Source organism: Cherax quadricarinatus, chromosome 14, assembly GCF_038502225.1.
Source record: "Cherax quadricarinatus isolate ZL_2023a chromosome 14, ASM3850222v1, whole genome shotgun sequence".
Classification (NCBI taxonomy): domain Eukaryota; kingdom Metazoa; phylum Arthropoda; class Malacostraca; order Decapoda; family Parastacidae; genus Cherax; species Cherax quadricarinatus.
In genome coordinates, this window is record NC_091305.1 from 32,780,222 (window position 1) to 32,802,390 (window position 22,169).

The 22,169-nt window shown below is 38.4% G+C and overlaps 1 protein-coding gene across 1 annotated transcript in view; it reads left to right on the forward strand.

The window, feature by feature from the left end:
• The window catches only part of corn (cornetto), a 545,732-nt gene that overhangs the window by 500,129 nt on the left and 23,434 nt on the right, over positions 1 to 22,169 (forward strand). Inside the window, exon 14 of the mRNA XM_070084950.1 lies at positions 6,925 to 7,080. Within this exon, the coding sequence (XP_069941051.1) occupies positions 6,925 to 7,080 (156 nt within the window). The remainder of the gene's footprint in view (positions 1 to 6,924; positions 7,081 to 22,169) is intronic.

Genomic DNA, 22,169 nt, shown 5'->3' on the forward strand with positions numbered 1-22,169 from the left:
CTTGTTTGCTTTTGACAACTTTTCAAAAATTTTCCAAAGTAGTCAGCAACATTATCATTGAACAGGTAGATGCTCCTATGCCTAACAGTAATGTTAGGATGCTATTTTTGCACCAGGCTGTGTGTTTGAGCCCAGTGGTAACAGTTCCTTAATTTCTGCAGTGAAACTGTTGCCTTTACTGCTTCCCTCCTCAAAAGAAATTTCCTCAACCACTTCTTGCTGCTTCTTGTGCAGGCCTTGAAGTTCATGTGTGGTGAGCTCATTCTTGGGATCCTCAGCCAGCTCCTTACATTCTCATCATCCATTTTCCAACCCATAGACTGACCCAGAAAAACAGTATTCTTCACTACAGGCTCTGCCTCAAAGCCTTCAAAATCTCCAACTGACTCAAAGTCTGGCCACAATTTCTTCCAGGCAGAGCTTGTTGTCCTGAAAGAAACTGCTCCCCCCAGGCTTTGTCTTTTATCATTAAACACTCTAGGATATTAAAATGGTTTTTCCAAAATTCCCTAAGGGTAAGCTCTGTTTTGGAGGTCACTTCAAAGCACCTTTTAAACTACTTTTATGTAAAATTTCTTAAAATTGGAAATTACCTGCTGGCCATGGGTTGGATTAGAGGAGTGGTGTGGGGGGGGGGGGGGCAAGAAATTCACTTTAACCCTTTGACTGTCGCGGTCGTATATATACGTCTTATGAGGTACCGTGTTTGACCTATATATACTCATAAATTCTAGCGGCTTCAAATCAAGCAGGAGAAAGCTGGTAGGCCCACATGTGAGAGAATGAGTCTGTGTGGTCAGTGTGCACCATATAAAAAAATCCTGGAGCACGCAATGCATAATGAGAAAAAAAAAAAACTCCAACATTTTTTTTTAATTAATATGCTGACTTTGTGGTCTATTTTCATATAGTATTTATGGTTGTAGTCTCGTTTCTTGATCTCATTTGATAGAATGGAAAACATATTATAGAAATAGAGGTGATTTTGATTGATAATAGAGGTGATTTTGATTGATAATAGAGGTGATTTTGATTGATTTTACTATAAAAAGAACCTGGAAATGGAGCTCAAAGTAGGGGAAATGTTTGATTTTTCCCAATGTTCAAAAGTAAACAAATGATGTCACTGTCCAATAAATGTCCAACTAGCCATTCTAATATGCAGTTATGAATGGGTTGATGTTATTTATACAATTATTACAGTATTACAGTAGTCTGCATAACAGTAAATCTTCTATTTTTTGTTTGAATAAAAATTCAAAATAGAAAGCAAGAGTAATATCAGAGGGGCCTGGAGACGTGACTGATGAACAAAGAAAATGTTATTTTAGAGCCAGGAATGTCTGCATTTTTCATTCTGGACCTTATTTTGAAATTGTCATATTTTTTAATTTTCGTGAAATTGGCCAAATTGCAAATTTCTGACCACGTTATTGGGTAGTTGAAATTGGTAAATGGGCAGTTTCTTGTACTCATTCGATAGAAAAAACGGAGTTCTAAAGAAATCGCTATGAGTTTGGTCGACTGGAACAATGGAATTAGCCGAAAATAGGGGTCAAAGTGAGCAAAATCTCCGATTTGTAAATATCGCTGAGGTTGCTAACTTCACGAGAGCGTAATTCAATCAGTTTTCCAGCAAATTTCGTGTTTTTGGTGTCATTACAATCAGGAAAAGATTCTCCATCATTTCATAAGATTTTTTTTTTTTTTTTTTTTTTTGCGACACCAGGACACACCTCAGGATTGGGGGTTGCAACAGTCAAAGGGTTAATGAAGCTGTATTCGTCCACCAAATTTTCCTCCGAGCTTGGAGGATGAGCAGGAGCACTGTCGATTACCAGAAGTGCCCCTAACCCCTTGAGGGTCAGTGCTGTAGTTCTGCGGCTTTGAACTCTGGGTCAGTGCTGTAGTACTATACCATGAGCTCAGCTTACTCAGATAAGCTGTGAGTAGTAAATTTGGGCCTAGATATGAGAGAATGGGTCTGTGGTAAGTGTGCACCATATAAAAAAATCTTGCAGCATGCAGTGCATAGAAAAAAGAAACCTTGCTTTTGGTGTAACTTTTTGAATGTCACAAGCCCCTTTCTGAAACTGTCATTCTATGTCGAAAAATTTTTGGAAAAAAAAAAATTTTTTTTTTTCTTAGGAAATGATAGAGAATCTTTTCCTGATGATAATACCACCAAAAGTATGAAATTTGGTTGAAAACTCAGAATTACGCTCCCGCGAAGTTAGCGGTCTCAGCGACATATACGCATCTGCGATTTTGCTGACTTTGAGTCCTATTTTTTGGCCAATTCCATTGTTCCAGTTGACCAAACTCGTAGCTATTTCTTTAGAACTCCATTTTTTCCATCAACTGAGTACAAGAAACTGCCCATTTACCAATTTGAATTACCCAATAAAGTGGTTAGAAATTGGCAATTTGGCCAATTTCATGCAAATTAAAAAAGATGCCAATTTCAAAATAGGGTCGAGAATAAACAATGTAGACATTCTTGGCACTAAAATAACATATCCTCTGTTCATTAGTCATGTCTCTAGGCCCCTCTTATATTACTATTGCTTTCTATTTTTATTTTTTTTCATGCAAAAAATAGAAGATTTAGTGTTATGCATACTACTGCATTATTGTAAAAATGGTATAAATAATATCAGCGCACTAGTGAAAAAATATTAGACTCCCCAGTTGACGTGTATTGGACGTGTGGTGTGATTTGCTTACTCTTGAACATTGGTAAAAATTGAACATTTCTGCTACTTTGAGCTCAATTTCAAGGTCATTTTCATCATGAAACTAATCAAAATCATCTCTATTTCTGTAAAATGTTTCCCATTTTATCAAATGAGACCATGAAAATGAGAATACAACCATAAATATTATACAAAAATACACCTCAAAGTCGACGTTTTAACCCAAAAAAACGGTCGGAGTTTTTTTTTTTCTCATTATGCACTGCGTGTTGCAGGATTTTTTTATATGGTGCACACTGACCACACAGACCCATTCTCTCACATGTGGGCCTGCCAGCTTTCTCCAGCTTGATTTGAAGCCGCTAGAATTATTGAGTATATATACGTCTGAAACACTGGCTTGTAAGATGTATATGTACACCCAAAACAGTCAAAGGGTTAATACAGCAACTTTGGGGTGTATTTTAGTATGGCTTTTATGGTTGTATTCACGGTTTCTTGGTCTCATTTGATAGAATGGAAGATATATTACAGAAATGGAGATGATTTTGATTGATTTGAGGACTGAAAATAGCGTGAAGTTGAGCTCAAAGTAGCTGAAACATTAAATTTTTGCAGATATTCCAGAATAAACAAATCACATAACTCATCCAATATGTGTCCACTGGTCAGTCTGATATGCATTCATGAATTCACTGACATTATTTTTTGTGTGTGAATGAAAATTCAAGATGGAATTCACATGTAAAACATGGGAGCATAACTAATGAACAGAGGAAATGTTATTTTAGTGCCAGGAATGCCTGCATTATTTATTCTGGACCCTATTTTGAAATTTGTGTGACATTGGCTAAATTACCAGTTTCTGATCACTTTATTGGGTAGTTGAAATAGTTGATTATGTGGTTTCTTTTGCTCAGTTGATAAAATGGAAGGCATACTAATGAAATAGCTAAGAATTTGGTTGACCGGAACAGTGTAATTGGTCAAAAATAGGAGTCAGTGGGCAAAATCACCGATGCGTAAATATTGCTAACAGAGCAAAATTCGCAATAGCGTAATTTCGTCAATTTTTCATCAAATTTCATACTTTTTGTTTTATTGCCTTTGGAAAAAAATCCTCCACCAGTTCATTAGAAAAAATAGCAAAATTTTTTTGAGAATTTTTGAACCCTATTGACAAGTTTCAGATCAGGAGTCTGGACCCGGAAAGGGTTAATGGTAAGTGTTTTTGTGAAATTAAGACACATGTGCAACATCTGGGTATCTTTATTGTAGACATTTCACCATCCAGTGGCTTTATCAATACAAATTCTAGGACACAACTTGAAGACAGTAGAACTATGTACAGAAGATGAGGTAATCAGTCCCTCAACCTAGGAGTAGGTGCGAAGAGCACCATAGTCGTGGAGATTCTGAAGCAGAAGAAAGGAGCCTGGCGCTTATATAGTAACATCAGGTGTAGCTGACGAGGACATAGTCACTGGTAGGCGGGATTCCCCAGTGGAAGTAGGTCCTTCCCAAAGAGATGGGTTAGTTGTAGTAGTAGTTGTCGTAGCCGTGAAGGTTATGTACATGTCCTCAGAATCAAGATTCCATGATGTTGCAGTGTCTGACATAGTTCTACTGTCTTCAAGTTGTGTCCTAGAATTTGTATTGATAAAGCCACTGGATGGCGAAACGTCTACAATAAAGATACCCAGATGTTGCACATGTGTCTTAATTTCATCTTGTCGGTATTATATACCATTCTTACACAACTTGTCAGACACTGCAACATCATGGAATCTTGATTCTGAGGACATGTAGGCAGTAATTGGAACACTCAGGTTCCTGACATTTAAGACGTGCCAGGTTTCTTGCTGTATATATCCACAAACACTGCAATAGGTTGTGGGGACAATGACCAGATCACGACTTTATTCTTGCTATTACGCAATCCAAAGTTATCACATAAGAAGAGTTTGCAAAATTACAATGAAATTATGCAGGAGATAGAGTTGTGAGGTGTTGTAGTTTTACATTGGTGGTAGTGCGTTGTGGTGTGTGGGTGACCAGCTGGGATAGTGTTGCCTTCACAGTTATCACTTTCATATTACATTCTTTCACATTACATTCTCTCTCATTACATTCTCTCTCATTACATTCTCTCTCATTACATTCTCTCATTACATTCTCTCTCATTACACTCTCTCTCATTACATTCTCTCATTACATTCTCTCATTACATTCTTTCTCATTACATTCTCTCTCATTACATTCTCTCTCATTACATTCTCTCTCATTACATTCTCTCTCATTACATTCTTTCACATTACATTCTCCCTCATTACATTCTCTCTCATTACATTCTCTCACATTACGTTCTCTCACGTTGCATTCTCTCACGTTACATTCTCACATTACATTCTCTCACGTTACATTCTCACATTACATTCTCTCTCGTTACATTCTCACATTACATCCTTTCGTATTATATTCTCTCATGTTACGCTGCTGGTGTTAGCAGCACAGGCTACAAACACAAGCAGCATCAGCCTGATGAACTAGGTTGTCAGCAACTACTGCCTGGTTGACTAGGCTGTCAGCAGAGGGGCTGGCTTGAAGCTAGAATAAGAGAGTAGAAAAGTAGTAAAGCCTTGCCCACATGTCCAGCTTACACTTTACTGAACCATAGTTGACACCTTGCTCCACACCTGACACCCTCCCACCTGATACCACCTCCCACACCTGACAGCCTTCCACACCTGACAACCTTTAACACACGAGCATGGTTTCAGAGAAGGACAATTGTGTGTCATAAACCTACTGGAGTTTAACAACAGGGTGATGGCAGTAAGACAAGAAAGAGAGGGATGGGTAGATTGCATTTTCTTGGACTGTAAGAAGGCTTTTGACACAGTTCCACACAAGAGATTAGTGCAGAACCTAGAGGGTCACTCAGGTATTACAGGAAAGGCACTGTAATGGAAGAAAGCAACAATGAATCATGGTACATGACGAGGTGTCAGAGTGGGCACCTGTGACGAGCGGAGTTCCACAGGGGTCAGTCCCAGAACTGGTGCTGTTTCTGGTATATGTAAATGACGTGATGGAAGGGATAGATTCAAAAGTGCCCCTATTTGCAGACAGTGCGAAGCTAATGAAGAGAATTTAGTCAGATGAGGATTAGGCAGGATTATAAAGGAATTTGGATAGGCTGCAAGCCTGGTTCAGTGAGTGGCTCCTAGAATTTAACCCCACCAACTGCAGAATCATGAAGATTTGGGAAGGGCAAAGAAGACCGCACACTGAGTACAATCTGGGGTCAAAGACTGCAAACCTCACTCAAGGAAAAGGATCTCAGGGTGAGTATAATACTGACCACATCTCCTGAGGTGCACATCAACCAAATAACTACTGCAGCATATGGGCACCTGGCAAACCTAAGAATGGTATTTCAGCACCTCAGTAACTAATCCTTCAAGACTTTGCACATCAGGCCCATATTGGAGTGTGCAGCACCAGTATGGAACCCACACCTGGTCAAGCACACAAAGAAATTAGGGAAAGTGCTAAGGGGCATGTCCTAAGAGGAGATGTTAAGGGAAATCAGCTTGATGACACTGGAGAGCAGGAGGGACAGGGATGATATGATGATGACATAAAATACTGAGAGGAATTGACAAGGTGGATAGGGACAGAATGTTTCAGAGATGGGACTCAGGAACAAGAGGTCACAACTGGAAGTTGAAGACTCAGGTGAGTCACAGGGATGTTAGGAATATTTTTTCAGTCATAGATTGTCAGGAAGAGGAACAGTCTGGAAAGTGATGTAGTGGAGGCAGGATCCATGCATAGCTTTAAGAAGAGGTATGATAAGGCTCATGAAGCAGGGAGAGAGAGTGGACCTAGTAGTGACCAGTGAAGAGGCAGGGCCAGGAGCTATGAATTGACCCCTGCAACTGCAATTAGGTGAGTACAATTAGGCAAATACCTGTCACAACCTCCCACACCTCACTATGAAAATGGTATATGAATGTAACAGTTTAAACAGGGAGTTTAGGAATGAATAATGTTTTCAACAATTTCTTAACGGTAGCCAAACGTAATTAGCTTAAGGTTGTACAGCAGTGATGGTACAGATGAAAATCACCTTGTGGTACATTGCATGCTTTGTCAGTTGCATTTAAATATTCAGACAGAAATTTTAGGCAAAATTTATTTACATTTATAATTTTTCTTGAAGGTTACTTCTCTGCGCCAAAGCGTAATTGAGCGAGACAGACGGATTAACGAGTTGAGTGAGCGACATTCACAAGACCTTAAAGCCATTCATGAAGCTCAGGTGGAAGCTCATCGAAGTAATCGTCGATTTACAACTACAATTGACCACGTCTTAAAGGTATGAAGAAGTTTTTATACTTAATATATTGGTTGTAAAATTTACTAATTACTCTTAATCTTTCTCTCCTCTTTTTTTTTTTTTTTTTTCAACTTCCTAACTTCTGTCTGCTTGCTGGAGGTGATACTCGACTTTTCTAGGCATTTTTGTGTGTCAGTTCAATGCATGAAAGTGATATTTGTTTCATATATGTCATCTATAAGTTTTCATTAAGTGTTTCAAGTGGCTTTTGAAGGGTTCTTAACACTTGAAGATAATTGGAAAAACTGAGGAAGATTGTGTAATCGACATCTGCTATCAAGAAATGATAGTGAGCACTGAGCAGCAGTGATATGGAGAGTTCATTTAGTACTCAGTGTGCATCATTGCATGACTGCAAATAAAGAATTTGTCTTAGTCATGTTTTCCCACAAAATCTATAAAATGCTATTGAACTTATAAATTCCTTTCATGTTTCTTCATATTAGGTTTTGATTATACTACCTTTAGAGGAAATAATTTATGGTACAGTGGAACCCCTGTCAAATAGGGGGTTCAAAATGTGGATTGGGTAATAACACTTACGTGGGATGTATGTATATTCGACGGACAAAATGATAAGCACCAAGCCTCACCCCATAGGCACAGTGGCGCCTAGGGGGTGAGCGGCATTCAAATCATGCTAGGTCAGCTGTAACAGTGAATAACAGCCAGTGATTCGCGCAGGCACAGAGGATCAGTAACGGTCAGTGTATGAGTCATTACTACTGACACTAGTAACTGGTTACTGGTAACTGGTACTATTGAGATAACTGATATTACTGAGACCCCGAGTTTTGGCTGTAATCTGCTCTAGGAGTTAGGCCTAAAGTCGAAGCAGTATTTCCCATAAGAAATAATGTAAATCCAGTTAATCCATTCCACCCAAAAATATTCACACACAAAAAAATAATTCTTTTTAACCCTTTCAGGGCCAACAGGTCCTCTCCCAGACTTGTTCTCAGGGTCGACAAATTTAAAAAAAAAATTATTTTTTCTTATGAAAAGATAGAGAATCTTTCCCCGATCATAATGACACCAAAAGTATGAAATTTGATGGAAAACTTACAGAATTATGCTCTCGCGAAGTTAGCAGTCTCGATGATGTTTACGCATCAGCGATTTTGCCCACTTTGGGCCCTATTTTCGGCCAGTTCTAGTGTACTAGTCTACAAAAATCATAACTATTTTGCTAGAACTCCATTTTTTGTATTGAATGAGTACAAGAAACCATTTACCGATTTCAACTATCCAATAAAGTGGTCAGAATTTAGCAATTTTTCTAATTTCACACAAATTTCAAAAGATGCCAGTTTCCAAATAGGGTTCAGAATAAACAAAGACATACCTGGCACTAAAATAACATTTCCTCTGTTCATTAGTCACATCCCCACGCCCCTCTTACATTCTTTGGCTTTCCACTTTGAATTTTTATTCTCACAAAAAATAGAAGATTTACTGTTATGCAGACTACTGCATTAGTGTAGAAATGGCATAAATAATATCAGCGCACTTGTGAAAGAATATTAGACTCACCAGTTGACGTGTATTGGACGTGTGGCATGATTTGTTTACTTTTGAACTTTGGCAAAAATCGAAGATTTCTGCTACTTTGAGCTCAATTTCAAGGTACTTTCATTGTAAAACCAATCAAAATCGTCTCAATTTCTGTAATGTGTCTTCCATTCTATAAAATGAGACCAGGAAAACCAGAATACCATCATAAATACCATACGAAAATACAGTGCAGAGCTGCTGTTTTAACCCTTTCAGGGTTTCGGCCGTACTAGTACGGCTTACGCACCAGGGTTTTTGATGTACTAGTACGCCTAAATTCTAGCACCCTCAAATCTAATGAGAGAATGCTGGTAGGCCTACATATGAAAGAATGGGTCTATGTGGTTAGTGTGCGCGGTATAAAAAAATCCTGCAGCACACAGTGTGTAATGAGAAAAAAAAAACTTTGACCGTGTTTTTGGATTAAAACAGCGACTTTGCACTGTATTTTTGTATGGTATTTATTGTTGTATTCTAGTTTTCCGGGTCTCATTTTATAGAATGGAAGACATATTACAGAAATTGAGATGATTTTGACTGGTTTTACAATGAAAAGTACCTTGAAATTGTGCTCAAAGTAGCAGAAATGTTCGATTTTTACCTAAGTTCAAAAGTAAACAAATCATGCTATGTGTCCAATACACATCAACTGGTGAGTCTAATATTCTTTCACAAGTGTGCTGATATTATGTATACCATTTCTACACTAATGCAGTAGTCTGCATAACAGTAAATCTTTTTTTTTTTTAGAATAAAAATTCAAAGTGGAAAGCCAAAGAATGTAAGAGGGGTGTGGGGATGTGACTAATGAACAGAGGAAATGTTATTTTAATGCCAGGAATGTCTTTCTTGTTTATTCTGGACCCTATTTGGAAATTGGCATCTTTTGAAATTTGTGTGAAATTGGAAAAATTGCTAAATTCTGACCACTGTATTGGATAGTTGAAATCGGTAAATGGGTGGTTTCTTGTACTCATTCGATAGAAAATATTGGAGTTCTAGCGAAATAGTTAAGATTTTTGTCGACTAGTACACTGGAATTGGCCAAAAATAGGGCTCAAAGTGGGCAAAATCGCCGATGCGTAAATATTGTCGAAACTGCTAACTTTGCGAGAGCATAATTCTGTAAGTTTTCCATCAAATTAAATACTTTTCATGTCATTATGATTGGGAAAAGTTTCTCTATCTTTTCATAAGTTTTTTTTTTTTAAATTTGGGCGACCCTGAGAACAAGTCTCTGAGAGGGCCTGTCGACCCTGAAAGGATTGAACCAAAAACACTGTCAAAGTTTTTTTTTTTCTCATTATGCACTGTGTGCTGCAGGATTTTTTTTATACTGCTCACACTGACCACATAGACCCATTCTTTCATATGTAGGCCTACCAGCTTTCACTAGATTTGAGGGTGCTAGAATTTAGACGTACTAGTATGTCAAAAACCCTGGTGTGTAAGCTGTAATAGTACGTCAGAAACCCTGAAAGGGTTTAAGAATAAATACTATAGTTTTACATACAAAAAAAAAAGAAAAATAAACATAAAGCACTAATTTTAATGGATAAATGAACATTTAACCCTTTCAGGGTCCGTGCTGTAGATCTACGGCTTTACATTGAGGGTCCAAACCGTAGATCTATGCCAAAATTCTAGCAGCGTCAAATTTAGCGCAAGAAGGCTGGTAGGCCTACATCTGAGAGAATGGGTCTGGGTAGTCAGTGTGCGCACTATAGAAAAAATCTGGACGCCTGCATGGCATTGTGGGAACGCCGCCAAAGTAACTTTGTTCATCATGCGTGGCGGCAAGGAAGCTCTCACTTCCCACTCACTCTCCTGGCGAATTCTGACTCTCCTCCTCACAACTTAAAGTTCTAAGACTGATGGAAGTGGATCTGAAGAGGAATTCTATGGTTTTGAACCATATGGTACCATTGTACCATATGGTACAATGGTACCATGTCATACTATGGTATCTTATGGTACAATGTACCATATACAGTGGACCCCCGATTTGCGATATTAATCCGTTCCTGAGAGCTCATCGTAAACCAAAATTATCGGAAAGCGAATCAATTTTCCCCATAATAATGGAAATCAAATTAATCCCTGCAAGACACCCAAAAGTATGAAAAAAAAAACTTTCAGCACATGAAATATTACGTTTAATGCACACAAACTGAAGAAGACATGCACAGTTTGTAGTATGTACTCTACTAACAATAGAATACATGACACTTACCTTTAATGAAGATCTGGTGATGATTGATGGGATGGGAGGAGGGGAGAGTGTCGAACCTATTGTTTAGAAGGGGAATCCCCTTCCATTAGGACTTGAGGTAGCAAGACCTTTTCTGGGGTTACTTCCCTTCTTCTTTTAATGCCACTAGGACCAGCTTGAGAGTCACTGGACTTCTGTCGCACAACATATCTATCCATAGAGGCCTGTACCTCTCGTTCCTGTATGACTTTCCTAAAGTGGTTCACAACAGTGTCATTGTACAGGTTGCCAACACGGCTTGCAGTAGCTGTGTGAGGGTGATTTTCATCAAAAAAGCTTTGCACTTCAAGCCACTTTGCACACATTTCCTTAATCTTTGAAGTAGGCAACTTCTTCAATTTCTCTATCCCCTCCTCCAAAGCAGTTTCCTCAGGTCTGCCCTCTTGCTGTTCAAGATGATCTAGCAGCTCATCAGTGGTTAGTTCATCATTGTCCTCCTCCACCAACTCTTCCACATCCTCCCCACTAACCTCCAACCCCAAGGACTTCCCCAATGCCTCAATGGATTCCTTAACTGGCATAGGATTCCCAGGGTTAGCCTCAAACCCTTCGAAACCCCTTTTGTTTACACATTCTGGCCACAGTTTTTTCCAAGCAGAGTTCAAAGTCCTCTTAGTCACTCCCTCCCGAGCCTTACCTATAAGGTAAGGTGGATATTAAAGTGATCCTTCCAAAACTCCTTTAGAGTCAATAGTGTCTGTAGTCACTTCAAAGCACCTTTCAAACATAGCTTTTGTGTACAGTTTCTTGAAGTTGGAAATGACCTGCTGGTCCATGGGCTGCAGGAGAGTAGTAGTATTAGGAGGCAAAAACTTTACCTTAATGAAGCTCATGTCCCCAGAAAGTCGCTCTGCCAAGTCTGTAGGATGGCCAGGAGCATTGTCTAATACCAGGAGGCACTTAAGGTCTAATTTCTATTCAATTAGGCAATTTCTCACATTGGGGGCAAATGCATGGTGTAACCAGTCATAGAAAAAGTCCCTAGTGACCCATGCCTTACTGTTTGCCCTCCACAGCACACACAAATTAGCCTTGAGGATATTCTTTTGCCTGAACGCTCTGGGAGTTTGAGTGATACACCAATAAAGGCTTCACTTTGCAATCACCACTAGCATTGGCACACATCAAAAGAGTAAGCCTGTCTTTCATAGGCTTATGTCCTGGGAGTGCCTTTTTCTCTTGAGTAATGTAGGTCCTGCTTGGCATTTTCTTCCTATACAGGCCTGTTTCGTCATAATTAAGTACTTGTTCAGGTTCCAAGTCTTCACTGTCTATGTAATCCTTGAATTCCTTCAAATATTTTTCAGCTGCTTTTTGGTCTGAACTGGCAGCCTCACCATGCCTAATTACACTATGTATGCCACTACGATTCTTAAATCTTTCAAACCAACCTTTGCTGGCCTTAAATTCACTTACATCACTAGTTGCAGGCAATTTCTTTACCAAATCGCCATGCAACTGCCTAGCCTTTTCATAAATGATCGTTTGAGAGATGCTATCTCCTGCTATCTGTTTTTCATTTATCCACACCAATAACAGTCTCTCAACATTTTCTAACACTTGCAGTCGCTGTTTCGTAATCACAGTGGCACCTTTTGCAAGAACAGCTTCCTTGATTGCCGTTTTCCTGGTCACTATAGTAGAGATGGTTGATTGGGGTTTTGTATACAACTTGGCCAGCTCCGACACACGCACTCCACTTTCGTACTTTGCAATTATCTCTTTCTTCATTTCAATAGTCATTAGCACCCTTGTTCTCGAAGGGTTGGCACTAGAAGCTTTCTTGGGGCCCATGGTGACTTATTTTGCAGAAACAAGCACCAAAAACACTGTGATAATATGGAATGTACCGAGTGTATCCTTAGATGCGAGCACACTGGCTGGCTTGTAAACACTGGCACACACGGGGCAGTTCAGGCCACATGTGGACACGTCTCGGACGAATCGTGTATACCGGGTTTTGTAATGGGAACCGAGGCAAAATTTTTGCGATACAATGCATCGAATACCAGATTTATTGGATACCGAAGGCATCGCGAACCGGGGGTCCACTGTAGTACATTATACCATATGGTACATTATACCATATGGTACATTATACCATATGGTATATTATACCATATGGTACGTTATACCATATGGTACATTGTACCGTATGGTACAGGGTACAGGGACCCTAATGGAAAATAAGTCTGTGACTTTTTTTGGTTATCTTAGGTTCTCCAAACATATGCTGCTATGCTGCTATGTATGATAATCTATGTAACTTTACTTGTTATACCTAAATGAACTTACGATGCCACATGTGCTTGAGTAAGTTTATTCAGGTGTACACAAATACAGTTACATAGATTATCATACATAGCAGCATGTGTATAAAACCCTAAGATAACCCAGGAAAGTTAGGGTGACTTATTTCCATAGGGATCCCTGTATCTGTACCATATGGTACCCTGCACCATATGATGTCCTGCACCATATTGTACCCTGCACCATATGGTACCCTGCACCATATGGTACCCTGCACCATATGGTACCCTGCACCATATGGTATCCTATACCTTATGGTACCCTATACCATATAGCACAATGTACTATATGGTATGCTGTAATGTATGATACCATGTACCATATGGTCAGTTGGAGATGTTGATACCACAAGGGACCAGCCAAGACTGAGTGAGTGGCGACGCAAGTTACTGACTCCGCAGTTTCCAAGACAAAGCGCTTTGTCATCCACCTCAAGGAACATGTCAAGTGGCTGTACATTTGTAAATATATAATAGAACATTACTAATATACAACATTTTTGCATATTTTTGTTGTAAACAATTATTGTAAACGAAATAATGATGAAAATATTAGTGTGTTTATTGTGTTGAATACAACAGTACCATATAGTACCATATTTTCAATTCAATTCATTTCAAGTTTATTCTCTATAAGGGTTACAGTGTGGGGTTTACAGGTTTTGGGTATTGTGTGGTTTACATGTTATAAAATACTAATTACAGAGGGGGCGGGCCACTAGGACGCCTAGCATGGCTAGGCATTTCGAGCAGATTTAGATTAATTCTTAACGTTAAATCCTTACAGATTATGGTATTAAGGCTAAGTGACTACATCATAATTTGTGAGTTTAGCAATGTGAATGCTTTTGTTTTGGCACAATACAAAGTGTGTATATTGGAGTATCATAGGCAAGCTTATGACTAGTTAGGATTTATTATTTTAAGATTAAGATTAATATTTCTGGGTTTATAGTCAGTGGGTGAGTGAGTGTAATTGTGAACCACCAGGTGGTTATCATGTAGTTAGTTGTCGGGGTGAATCAGGGAGATAAGATGTTTTCTAACTGTAGTTTTGAAAGTGATGAATGTGTCTGCAGTTCTAGAGTTTTCAGGCAGGGCGTTCCAGATTTTAGGTCCTTTGAAATACATTGAATTTTTGTAAAGGTTTAGTCGAACACGGGGAATGTCAGAGATGTTTGTGTCTGGTGTTATGTCTGTGGATTCTGTCACAACTATCAAGAAAGCGTTTTAGGTCAAGGTTAATATTGGAATTTAAGGTCCTGTAGATATAGATTGCACAGTAGTAAGTGTGGATGTTCTGAACAGGGAGTAAGTTTAGATCTATGAAGAGTGGGGGGTGTGTTGCCAGGGATGGGATTTAGTGATTATTCTTACTGCGGCTTTTTGTTAGGTTATTATTGGCTTTAGGTGTGTTGCTGCAGTTGAACCCCAAGCACAGATAGCATAGGTGAGGTATGGATATATAAGTGAATGGTATAGTGCGAGAAGGGCAGTTTGTGGCACGTAGTATCGTATCTTGGAGAGGATCCCCACTGTTTTGGATACTTTTTTTGTTATGTGTTGGAATGGGTGCTGAAATTTAGGTTGTTGTCGAGGTATAGGCCAAGGAATTTGCCCTCATTATGTCTGGCAATTAGAGTGTTGTCGATCTTAATGTTAAGTTGCGCAACACCTGCTCTGCTACCAAACATAATATAGTAGGTTTCGCCAGTGTTAAGTGTAAGTTTATTGGCTGTCATCCAAGTCGATATTTTGAGCAGCTCCTCGTTAACAATGGTGTTGAGGGTGGCAAGATTAGGGTGGGAGATGACATAAGTCGTGTCGTCAGCAAAGAGAATGGGTTTCAGGTGTTGGGATATGTTTCGAAGATCAGTGATGTAAATGAGGAAGAGCAGGGGTCCAAGGACACTTCCCTGCGGAACTCCAGTATCAAGTGGCCGTATTGATGAGGCTGTGTCTTTAATGTTGACATACTGATACCTATTAGAAAGGTAGGATTTAAAATATGCAAGCCCATGACCTCTTATACCATAGTGGTCAAGTTTGTGGAGTAGGATGCCGTGGTCTACTGTGTCAAACGCTTTTCTTAGGTCAATAAAAATTCCTAGCGGATATCCCTTATTTTCCATTGCTGTGTAAAGCAGGTCTAGCATTTTTATAATTGCATCATTAGTGCTTTTATTTTTCCTGAATCCAAATTGGCAGGGGTTGACTATGTTTTGTGACGTTATAAATAAATATAGTCTCCTGTGCACGAGTTTCTCGAAGATTTTGGATAGCAATGGTAAGTTTGATATTGGCCTATAGTTGTTTACGTCTGTAGGGTCACCACCTTTATGTATTGGTGTAACCCTTGCTGTCTTGAGTAGTGTTGGGAAAGTGCTAGTTTCTAGTGACTTGTTAAAAAGTAATGGAATAGCATGCAAAAGGACATGGGCCACTCACTTGTACAATAATGGTGGGACGTGAGACAGATTCCCCGAGTTATTTTTAAGTGACTTTATGATTGCGGTGACTTCCGTGGGCTCAGTTGGTACAAGATAGAAGGAATTTGGGAAATTCACATCTAGGTAGTCCCCGGCACGGGCATTGGTACGTGGGATTTTACTGGCGAGATTAGATCCTATGTTTGAGAAGAAGTTGTTTATCTTGTTAGCTGTATCAGTGGGATGCAGTGGTGTTTCATGAGGTTTAGTTAGAACAATATTCTTTTTTTTTTTCAGTTTGCAGGTCCCCAGAATCTGGGAAAGTGTTTTCCAGGTGTTTTTTATATCTCCTACTTGTGTCAGTGAATCTGCTGGAGTAGTACAGTTGTTTGGCTTTCTTTATTAATTTGGTGAGAACTGTTGAATATTGTTTAAGAATATCTTTGTGTATTAAGCCCTGTCTATATTGCTTTTCATATCGGTGTTTCTTATCAATGGATTTCAGAATGGTGCTGGTTAGCCATGGGCAACCAAGCCATTTATTCATGATCTGTTTCGTTTTTATAGGACAATGTTTGTTGTATAGTTTAAGTATTTTGTTAAGAAAAATGTCTTTCCAATCGTCAATACCCTTGGCATTGGAGAATTCTGTAGGCCAGTCAACAGTCTCTAGGTCTGCTGTGAAATTCCTTATTGAGGCCTCGTCATGGAGTCTAAATGAAACTTTGTTGTATTCTAGTGGTGGCTTACTAATGTTTGTTAAGAGGAAGGTTGGGTAGTGGTCAGTAGTGCTGTCTGTGATTATCCCTGATTTAAGGGGGGCTAGTATATTGGTCCATATGTGGTCTATTATGGTTGCACTTAGTTATTGTTGGTATGAGAAGTGTGTTGTTCATATTGTTGATGAAATCAGTTAGTCTGATCATCTGGTAGGCCAAGGTTGATATTGAAGTCTCCAGCTAAGACAAGGTGGTGCTTGTTCATTTGTCTGTTTGTTATTAGTGACTTTAGATTCTCACTGAAGTTTGGGATGTTTGTGTGGGGTATCCGGTAAATGGCACCGATTGTTATAGGCGTCTTGAGGTTTTTTACAGTAAAATTAGCAAAAATGTATTCCCCATATTCATCACTAAAGCAATTAGTGCTAATACAAGATAGTTGGTTAGAGTAATAGATTTCAGTACCACCCCCAACTTGGTATGGTCTGCAGTTGTGGATTGCTGTGTATCATGGTAGTGGGTAGATATCTATTGTGTCCTGCTTAAGCCAGGTCTCAGTAAGAATAATGCAGGAGAAGGGTGTCTTTAGTGACTTAAGGAATGCCAGGAGGTCATCATAGTTTTTGCTTAAGGACCTGATGTTGTAGTTAAGAACTGATAGACTTTGAGCAGTGTTCAGGATAGTGCTGGCTTGTGATGCTGTGTAATAAAGGCAGTTACTTTACAATAAGTTTTGATTGTGTGTTAGATTATGGAGGCTTAGATCAGGGTCAGCGTGATCATTCATCTTTTAGGTTTAAATAGTGGTTGTTTATTTTTTTATTTTTTTTATCATCACACTGGCCGATTCCCACCAAGGCAGGGTGGCCCGAAAAAGAAAAACTTTCACCATCATTCACTCCATCACTGTCTTGCCAGAAGGGTGCTTTACACTACAGTTTTTAAACTGCAACATTAACACCCCTCCTTCAGAGTGCAGGCACTGTACTTCCCATCTCCAGGACTCAAGTCCGGTTGTTTATATCCTGTATTATGTGGTGAGTTCTAATACTGATTTCTGTAGTGGTGGGAGGTTTGGATAAGTATACTGCTAAAGCACTTTGGTCATATAGAGTATAGTCGCTAATAAACATAATGAGATTGATATTGTCTATGTGTTGTGCTAGAATGAGTTGAAGTACAACTAGGTATAAACTAATACTATAAAAAAAACAGATTACAAGTGGCACCAGACTCACTCTTGTAATTACACTAATGTCTAATATAATGAATTTAGTGTTGTCTATGTATTGAGCTAGAATGAGCTAAAGTACAACTAGGTATAAACTTATAAAAATACAAATTAAAATGGTACTTGCAATTGCACTAGGGTCTGATATAGGTTGTTAACAAGATCAGTATAACTAGATTTAAATTGACAAAATAAAATTCACAAATTAAAGTACCAAAAGAATAATATGGTACAATGAACCATATGGTATCATTGTACCATATGGTACAATGTACCATATGGTACCATCACACTATATGGTACCATAAGATACCATTGCACCATATGGTACCATTGTATCATATGGTACCATTGTACCAAATGGTGCCATTGTACCATATGGTACCATTGCACCCTATGGCACCATTGTACCATATGATACTATATGGTACCGTTGTATTCAACACAACTGCACTAATATTTTCATCATTTTGTTTACAATAAACTTGTAAATGAGTTTTGTAAGCAATATAATGATAAACAAATTAGTGCAGTTATTGTGTTGATTACAATGAGTGTACACTTATACAATATACATTATATTGGTCTCACATGCCACAAATGTTACTAGAAAAAAAAATTAGAAAAGAAAAAAGTATAAAAAAACGTAAATTAAAAAAATGCGATTTTGCGGAAGTTGCTGATGTTGCCACCACCCGGACATTTTGGGTCAACTTCCCACCACTGTATCTCAGTAAGTACTGATCAGAAATTTTTGTTTTGTTTTATTACCTTCAGAAAAATATTATCTTTAATTCGGTAATTTTTTTTTTTTTTTTTTTTTTTTTTTTTTTTTTTTTTTTTTTTTTTTTTTTTTTTTCTTTTTTTTTTTTTTTTTTTTTCTTCTTCTTCTTCTTCTTCTTCTTCTTCTTCTTCTTCTTCTTCTTCTTCTTCAAAATTTCTTGGACACTGGGGCATCCCTTCAGATTTTGGCCTTGGACCCTGAAAGAGTTAAATCAGTTTTACCTTTACTGATGAGACTTGTTGGCATATGAGAGAGGGAGGAGAGTTTGTTTGGAGGCAGGACAAGATAGTCCTTCAGTATCATATTAATATCACCTCTATGGCTTATTTATCTAGCACACTTCATCTAATATGACATAAACAATATTAATAATATAGAAACATGATATAATACTCTAGAATGAATAAAATATGTCATGTGTCTCTCTCTAACTGACAAGTGTTGCTGTGTTGTTTGTTGGGTGTATAAGGGCCACTGAAAGATAAGCCTTATTACATGGTGGTGATGGCGGCGGCAGAGACGGCAGTGTTGTCGTGAAGTCACCCTATATAACTCCAACAACATTGGAGGAGTCAGTTTCATGCTGTCCTTTTTCTATCAATTAATCGCTTAACTTACTTGCTACACTGTTAGTGCTATACTTTATCACTGGCTGGCACTATAGCCTTTATTGACTCGTGCTGCTTTAGTATCGTACATATCGTAGAATCACTGAAGAAGGCACAGTCTCCTCTGTTTCTTCCTCCTCCACTTTGGTACTTTGCTACAATTTCTTTCTTCATTCCTATCATGTTTCTCACTTTCTTTACCAAAGTGCTGCCACTATGAAGTTTCTTTGGGCCCATGGTGGCTTATTTCACAGTCACAATCAATAAACAAGCACTAAACACAATGAATTTATTGTGAAATGTTTTGATGAGCATGCAGGGTAATGTTCACTCAAGGATAAATGAAGCTAGACTGGCTCACGATGCCTGCGCGGGCAGGCGCACAGGTGCGGGCAGGTGGAGAGATCTGGTACGCTGGCCGAAACACAGGATACAGGCCGAAACTCGGGTCAAAATTTAGCCGAAAAAAGCGGTCAAAACTCGAAGTGGCCAATACTCAGGGTGGCTGAAACTCGGGGTTCCACTGTACTACATAAATGTACATTACACCACAGTATTGTGTGGTAAACTTAATTTTTTTAAAGTTTGTTGCATTTTGTTACCTTTTTGTTGTTCTTGGTAAGGTCAGCATCTGGTAATAGTTCCTTAAAAAAAAAAAAGACAAAAAAATATTTTCATTTTGTTTATTTCTGTTCATATACCAAAACAAACATTCAGATTATTTTCTTACTCTGGAAGTGAAGGCATGCATATATTTATTTTATTTGACATTTGTTATTAGAAATATGATAAATGTCTCTTCAGCTACAGATTGGAGATTTGTCTGAGCAGGTTGTGTGTGTCAAAATGTACAAGACATAATAAGACGGAAATAAGTATCTAACATTACTGCTCAGAATTTAATGAAATTTTGTATTTATGATTGGTTTATAAAATCCTACATGGAATTACTAGCCAGTTTTACCGTTAATTCTTAAAACCCTTGGAGAAGTAAGAGTTTTATCAGGCATGCAAGTGCCCTTAGCTTTTCAGTTTTCATATACTGTACAGTATTATGCAGTGGAATGTCTCCAGCAGTCTTGATTCCATAATTTGGCAAGGTTTGTAACCTAGCACTAAGTAAGGTGAGGGTAGCCATTATAGTATGACAAGTTTATCAAAATTAAATAAAAAAATTCCTTGTAATCAGTTACTTCACTGAAAATGGTTTGATGTAGCAATTTGATAAACACCTTGCCACAGGTTTGAGACCCTAATGGGATGGTAGGTTCTCCACTGAGGTAGGTTGACCAGAAGAAAAACTGTATTCACATCAGTCAATCCTTAACTGTCTTCCCAGAACAAGAACGTTACAATTCCAATAAAAGACACAAAACTGCAGCATCACTACCCACTGTCAAAACCCTCATTCCTTAGTCCTTGCCAGAACTGCTGTGTTCTGACCTTGCCTCTTTACTGAATACAAACCTGAGTATTATTCACAACAGAAGGAAGTAAGCTGGCATTGATTTGGCCACTTCACCCCTTGACACCTTTATGTGCACGATGACAGTTGCAATATTAAAGTTCATGTGATTTCTGGCACACCAATCTCTGCACTTGTCCATTGTCTGGAGTTTTTCTGTTGTCTCGTGTGTGTAGTCATACTTGAAGGTCTTCCTTGATCCAATGTTTAAGGCCTATTAATTATGTTAATTACAGGTTAATAATGTAAGCATCAATTCAAAATGTTAAAATTTATTAAAATGGAAATTAAAAGTCAAATATATAGCAGCTTTCAATTTAATTCAAACAGCTAATTCAACTTCAGAATCCTAGACTATGTAATTGTGATATATATATACACACTGTATATTTTCCCAAGTGACAAGGTAAAATATGAAACATATTCATAGCTTATTAGAGTTTTTGAAGTGTAAAAATGATAGAGGAGAGGAAAGAGGGAGGTTAATTGTGGTGAGGGAGTGCAAATGAGGAGCCAGTGAGAGAATGAGCAATTCTTTATCAGCAAAATTTACTGGGTATAAGAAACTGTTTTGGAGAAAGATAAATAAGGTGAGGAAGCCTGGAGAGCAAATGGACTTGGCCATTAAAAATAAAAGAGGGGGTATGTTAAATGGAAGAGGTGGAGGTACTGGAATGACGGAGAGGATATTTTGACCACTTAATGTTAGTGATGAAGGGAAAGCCATGATTTCATGCATGGGGCAGGGAGGAATAATATCATATAGGAGTGAGGAGAAGCCTGAGGTGGATGTGGGAAAGTGCATTAGGCAGTGGGTAGATTAAAAGTGGGTAAAGCAGCTAGGCTAGATGGGATTAAGTAATGTTAAGAATAGGTATTGGAATGGTTGGTGTGTTGGTTTAGTATATGCATGAAAGAAAAGAATTTACCAGAGGATTGATAAAGAGCTTGTATAATTTCCTTGTATGAGGGGAAAGGGAAAGTAAGCCAGTTGAGTATACCAAGTAAAGTTTAATGCAGAATTATTATTGAAAGGCTTAGGGATAGGACAGAAAGGAGGATTGAAGAAGAGTAGGGAGGATTTAGGAAGGGTAGGGAATATGTAGACCAAGTGTTTACATTGAATCATATGAGCGAGTAGTGATTAGACAAGATAAAGAGCTGTTGCATTTGTGCATTTAGTAAAGACATGTGATGGGATGGATAGGAAAACAGTGTGGTAGATGTTGCAAATGTATGGAATAGGAGGTAGGTTATGAAAAGCAGTTAAGAGTTTTTAATGAGAGAGTGAGGCTTAGTTTAGGTATGTAGGAAGGAGAGGGACTGTTTCCCAGTAAAAGTAGGACTTAGGGATGCATGATGTCCAGTGAAAGTAGGATTTAGGAATGCATGATGTCACCATAATTCTTTAACATATTAGTAGATGGTGATGTAAAAGCAGTGAATGCTAGGGGTGTTGGGAAGAAGTGTGAGGAAAAGATGTTGATCTGATATACAGTTGGAGTTATCACAGTTCCTCTTTTTTGAATACAGTAGGGCCCCACTTATACAGCAGATTAGGTTCCAAGCTACCACCGGAAAGTGGACATCGCTGGAAAGCAGAACGCCATTTTTTCCACTTACAAATGCATATATGCCAGATAACAAGTTTACACTAACATATATAAAGTTAGCAATAGAACTAGGCATTAAAAACG